A 6,160-nucleotide genomic window follows, 5' to 3' on the forward strand; every position below is an offset into this window, starting at 1 on the left:
TTCAAAATGTCTAATACTTTCACAAGCATGCTATCATCACAAGGTCTTTTATGGCTTGTATCGTGGCTAGGCTAAGAAGGAAATTTGGTTTTTCAGGATAACAAAAGTACTTTGAGCTAAGAGAGCAACTAATCAAATCATGAAAGTATTTTTCTCCCTTCTCTATTGAACCAATGAAACTAATTCCCAACTTGCTTGCACCAATTTTCTTTTTCTTCTTTTTTTTTTTGAATTGAATTGGACCAAAAACTTTACAAATTTTCTCATGCTCCCTTGTATCAGCAATAATTCCCCCAAACTTGAACCATACTCATGACTAACAATCATTTGCTCTCTCAAGCTCAAAGTGAGGTAGTCAATATCTTCACTATACTCAAGGTTCAAGGAATGGCACATATTATCTTTAAGGCGCAAAGAAGACTCAAAGGATTTGCAAGAGAAATCAACTTAAAAAGGATTGGCTCAATTATGTAACAAGAAAGAAAGATGGCCTTGATCACCTGTAGCATGCAAGTCAATGAATAGCAATTGAACTCAAGCAAAGTCAATTATGAGTCCACAGTGATAGCATTCACACAAATCAACTCTGGGGCACAACCTCTCACAGGGTATTTGGGTTCCACAATTGTCAACATATGCCAAAATCATTGATCACAATTAAACTCAAGCATCACTATATCAAAATGAGAACAACCACAAGCTCATGCTCACAAGCTAATTCAACATCATTTCATAACAAGCACAAAAGATGATCATGAAAAGTAGTAATTCAATGCAAAAGATTAGTTCACCACAACCAAGTTACAAAGTTCTACACTATGCTAAAAAGATCAATACTATCAAAAGAAAGTTAAAACTGAAAACTAAAAGCATAAAATAAATCAGGACTATCAACAAAACAAGTCCTGCAAAAAGTGAATCATTCTTTCCAAGTGCTCAGGCGTCATCCTCGCCCTCTGCGTCTAGATCCTCATCCTCATCCTTTGCAGCAGCTGAGGCTCCACCTCCCCCAGTAGTAGTGGCCTAGGCCCCAGGCCAAGCAACACTGGCAGCAAATTCCTCAGCTGATGGGGTGTGCAACTCAGGAATAGTTAGGGAGATGCCCCTAAGCATGTCAGCATTGGCCATCCCCATCCGGTATAAGGCCTGCATCTGGGGTTCCAGGAGCTGAAGGTGATCGAGCTTGGCCTCCAAAGTTTGCAACCGCATGTCAATGGTGGGAGTTGCCTCGGGCTCGGGCTCTGGCTCAGCCTCTGGCTGTGGCTGATGGTGCCTCCTGGGTCTGGGAGCAACTGAGCAGAACCTCTGAAAATATGAAAAGTCCAAGTCCTGCGTTGCTTTCTCCAACGGAGGTACAGAAATGTCCACCCCTGCCAGGCTGCAAAGATGGGTGATGAGAGAGGGATGGCCAAGAGCGGCCTTGCCAGCAGCGTTAGCACACCGGTGGATCTCATTGGCAATGAATTGCCCTACATCCATCACCCGACCAGTCAGGATGGTGTATAGAATGGTGTCGCGTCCCTCCGTAAGATCAGACACATGGGAGCACGGGGAGATGTTGGCGTGCACAAATGCTGACCAGAAGCGGGCCAAGGGGTGAAGGGAACCTCTCTGAATCGTGCCCCTGTGAAATCCTTCACCCGCCAAGCAGAGTGCTTGGATTAGCTCTCCAGGCGCCACGCCCTCATCATCCAACACTGAAAATTGGCACTCCACATCATCAGCCAGCTGGGTGCCCAAAAACTCATTAATCGTGTCAACATCAAAGGGCACCCTTTTCCCCCGCACATAACTGAGAAAGGTGGGGGTTGCTGAGGTGGTAACCTTGGCGTTAGCATAGAATTCCTTCACCAGGGTTACACTAAAAGTGCTAGGATAGCTACCCAGCCTTTCCCAGCCACGCCTGATCAACTCCAGCTGAAATTCGTTGACCTCCCCGGGCTTAAGAATCACTTTCCTCTCTGCCACCAACTTTCGTTGCATGACCACTTGGAAGCGGTCCTCATTATCCTTTGTAAGGAAGTAATGAGAGTAAATTCTCTCCTTTCGCTTTTGCCCTTTTGAAGGGTTGCCAACGGTGGTCTTCATTCTTTTGGGATTTGAGGAGGATGCCATCTGCAAAATAAACATTGGTACAAAGAGGCAATTTAAAGTTAGCATTGGAGTGAGAGATTCAATCAAAAAGAGAGTTAATTGCATCTAAAGACTAAATTAGAGCAACAAAATGTAGGTTCATTCAGATGCCAAAAACTAATGCAGCTCTAAATTTTGAAAATCCAAACAGCAATTGAATGAAAATGGGAAAAAGAGAGCAAAAAACAGGGGCCACCGCCTGGCCCCACGAAAACTGCCGCCAGGCGCCTGCTCGCGACAGGAGCACTGCTAGGCGCCACCGCCTGGCGGAAAAACAGGCCAAAATGGCCACCGCCAGGTGGTACAAAACTGGCAGCCATGGTTTTGGAAAACAACGAGGCATAGACAGCATAGGAGCAAAACAGTGGCACCCCAAGAACAACACACAAGAATTTATAAACTCAATTAGAAACAGAAACACTGAGTAAATGAAATCAAAATAAACCCTAAGCGATTGAATCAACAATGGAGTACAAAACAAACATCAAAGATACTAAAATGAAAATAGCATAAGGAAGAAGTTTACTTGAGTTGAATGCACAAGAGGAATGCAAGAGTTGTTGGTTGGATGAGAGTGAAGAGTGGTTGGTGCGTGGAAAGGAGGCAGAGTAGCGAGAGAAAGGTGGAGTGGTAAGAGTAACTGCGCCTGGCGGGAGTAAAGAGAGTGAGTGTGAGTAAGAGAATGGGAAGGGATTGAGGGTTAAGGTTTGAATTTGAGAGAGGGATGGGGAATTAGAGAGTGAAAATGGGAGATTAGGGTTTGGTCAGAGTGAAAGCGTGAGAGATGAGAGGACTGCGGCGCCAGGCGAGAGAGAACTTAGGGTAAGGGATTGGGCCAGCTCGAAAACACATTTAAAAAAAAGGGCCAATCAGCTCGCGCAGCAGTACCGCCTGGCGGTAGGTCACGCGCCGCCAGGCGGTATACCAGTAAATTGCCACTAGAGCTGTTTTTCTGGTGTAGCGCCAGGCGGGCGCTAGGGAGCCGCTAGGCGGCTTGGTTCTGCAGTGCTTCCAAGGGTCAATTTTTCAGGTGGCGCCTGGCGGGAGGGAGTGAACCGCCAGGCGATTACTGCAGTCTTGGAATTTTTTTGTGTTTTTGGGTTATTATTGGGTTGGCTTTGACTCTATTTTGCTCCCACCAACCTTTCACTCTTGCACACATACTTTTTCAGGCTTTTCAACTTCAAACCAAGCATTCACACTCAAGCAAAACATTCAATTCACATAACACATGCACACTTAACTTAAAACACAAATTCACTACACAAGCTATGTTACTACTATTCTCACAAACAACCAATTTTAAACTACCACATTCTATGATGCACAAAAGTTGAACACAATCACATGCTATCACATCCTAAAACTAGCTATGCATGAAGACTATGCTTCCACAAATTCACAAATGCATGCAACAAAATTAGCACAAAGTTCAAACATCAATTCAAACACAACAATCTATACTAACACACTTCACACATGCATAAAAACACAAAGCTATATCAAAAACGAAAATGAAAAGCTAGAATGAGTTTAGAGCACTGGGTTGCCTCCCAGGAAGCGCTTGTTTAATGTCACGAGCCTGACGAATAAGGCGTTTAAGCTTTGTTGTTGCTTTTGGTGTGCTCCTTCCCAACCTCACACCTATACAGCTTCAATTGATCACTAGTCACCAATTTAGTCCTTCTAGAATAAGGAGCTTCAATTTCAATCCTTCCATCAACTTTGATGTCTCTAATAATCCACAACCTTGCCCATTTTGACTTGAATCTTCTAGGAGAAATCTTCAACTGTTCCTTTCTCATCACAATTGGTTGGCCAGGTCTAAGTCCATTAGTCCCCATCAAAGAGTGGTGGTGAACTAGAGCATCATCTTTCTCTTCCCTCTCTTCATTCACTTTTGCAGAGAAACAATTTGAACACTTTCCAAGCAACTTAGAAGCTTGCCACGGTCTACTAGTCACAGATAAGACTTCATTGATGGCCTTAAGACTAGTTTCTTCATCAGTTGATTCTTGCACCGCTTCAAAAACATTGAACGTCACCTCCTCATCTTGGTCTTTCAATTTTAGCGTTCCATCATCCACATTGATAACAACCTTGACTGTCTTCATGAATGGCCTCCCAAGAATGAGTGGTACCCCTTCATCTTTCTCCATTTCCATCACCACAAAATCAACTGGGAATTTAAGATTATCTATTTGCACCACCACATCTTCCACCACACCATAGGGGTATTTGACGGAGCTGTCTGCTAGCTGCAAGGTCATCCTTGTTGGCTTGGCTTCGAGACCACCAATCTTTTTAAGCATAGATAGGGGCATAAGATTAATGCTAGCCCCTAAGTCAACAAGAGCTTTCCCCATATCTTGATTTCCAATGGTGCAGGGGATGGTGAAGCTACCCGGATCCTTGAATTTTGGAGGAAGATTTTTCTGAATTATGGCACTACAATTCCCTTGCACTTCAATAGTTTCCTCTTCTATGTACTTCTTCTTTTTGCCAAGGAATTCCTTCATGAACTTTGCATAAGAAGGTATTTGTTGCAGTGCTTCAGAAAAGGGAATCTTGATCTCAAGCTGCTTGAATATGTCTTTGAAGCGAGCTAATTGTCTCTCTTTCTCTTTTCTTGAAGGATTTTGAGGATAGGGAAGGGGTTTCACAAAAACTTTCTCTTTTTGTCTTTTCTCTTTATCCTTCTCTTCACTTTTATTCTTTTCTTCTTCCACAACAATCTCCTCATCAACTTCTTCCTTTTGAATCTCTTCTTCATTCTTTCTCTTTTCTCTAGCCTCGTCCTTTTCTTTAAAATCTAATCCAACCTCCTTTCTACTTCTAGTGAAGATGGCCTTACATTGCTCTTTGGGGTTGGCGGAAAAAGAACTTCCTTGTTGATCAGCCAATTGCTTGGCTAATTGCCCCACTTGCACCTCCAAGTTTTTTATTGATGCATCAGTGTTCTTTTGATTTTGAATTGACATTTGCAAGAACTGTTGCATCATGTCCTCAAGCTTTGAGGTTCTGTCAGTCAGAGAGGGATGTTGGTAAGTTTGCTGATGTGGGGGCCTATTGGAAGGTCCTGCTTGGCCCATGTTTTGGTGAGGTTTCCATCCTTGATTATAGTTCCCTGGTCGGCCTTGATTGCCCATATAACTAACTTCCTCTTGAAATGTGCTTGGCATAGCACATTGCCCATTGGTATGATTTCCTCCACATAACTCACAACTTTGCACTTGTTGGAGTTGAGCTATAGAGGCATTTTGAAGCCCTTGAGGAAGTTGTGACAATTTCTTCATCAGGGTCTCCAGCTGCTGAGTCATAATCTTGTTTTGAGCCAATAGAGCATCTTGAGATTGAAGCTCTAGAATACCCTTCTTTTGAGAATGGGCTCTCTCAGTGTAAGCTTCATTATCATTGGCGGCCATATTCTCTATTAACTCATAAGCTTCCTCTGGCGTCTTCCACTTGATACTCCCACCGGCAGATGCATCTAACATCAACTTTGATTGGGATTTAAGACCTGCCAAGAAAAGAGTAAGCTGTATAGGTTGATCAAACCCATGAATGGGAGTCTTCCTCAGCAGTCCCTTGAATCTATCCCATGCTTGGCCCAAGGATTCATCCATATCTTGTTGAAATGCCGAGATTTCCTACTTTCCCTTATTAACCTTGGACTGGGGAAAATATTTGCTCAAGAACTTTGCAACCACATCATCCCAGTTAGTGAGGCTATTTTCAGGAAAAGAATTCAGCCAGGCTTTTGCGGGTCCTGCTAGTGAGAATGGAAAGAGACTCAGTCGTATGGCTTCATCAGGAACTTGATGGATCTTCACAGTATTGCATATCTCTAAGAATGTGGCCAGATGAGTGTAAGGATTCTCATGAGACAGGCCATTGAACTGATTACTCTGCACCAGATGAATAAGAGCTGGCTTCATCTCCATGTTGGTGGCATTGACAGCTGGCCTAGCAATACTGTTGAAGTTAATATGGCCTGTGAACGCTGCATAATCTTCCAACGTGCATC

The 6,160-nt window shown here is 43.5% G+C and overlaps 1 protein-coding gene across 1 annotated transcript; it reads right to left on the reverse strand.

Moving 5' to 3' along the window:
- Nucleotides 1-3,731: 3,731 nt before the first annotated feature.
- Nucleotides 3,732-5,759, reverse strand: LOC146887757 (uncharacterized). The gene is made up of 2 exons (XM_085670371.1): nt 4,841-5,759; nt 3,732-4,756 (listed from the first exon to the last, which is right to left on the reverse strand). Exons 1-2 carry the CDS (start codon nt 5,757-5,759, stop codon nt 3,732-3,734), a joined length of 1,944 nt encoding a protein of 647 aa, XP_085526497.1.
- Between the last annotated feature and the right edge of the window lie 401 nt (nt 5,760-6,160).

This window comes from Vigna unguiculata, chromosome 3 (assembly GCF_037176805.1).
Source record: "Vigna unguiculata cultivar grain cowpea cultivar isolate G323 ecotype 2 chromosome 3, ASM3717680v1, whole genome shotgun sequence".
Classification (NCBI taxonomy): Eukaryota; Viridiplantae; Streptophyta; class Magnoliopsida; order Fabales; family Fabaceae; genus Vigna; species Vigna unguiculata.

Coding starts and splice junctions, on each gene's coding strand:
- LOC146887757 (XM_085670371.1), bottom strand. CDS start 5,759: ATGGATGAATCCTTGGGCCAAGCATGGGATAGATTCAAGGGACTGCTG. Junction 4,757..4,840: donor GGAAGAAGAAAAGAATAAAA/GTGAAGAGAAGG, acceptor CTTCAAGAAAAG/AGAAAGAGAGACAATTAGCT.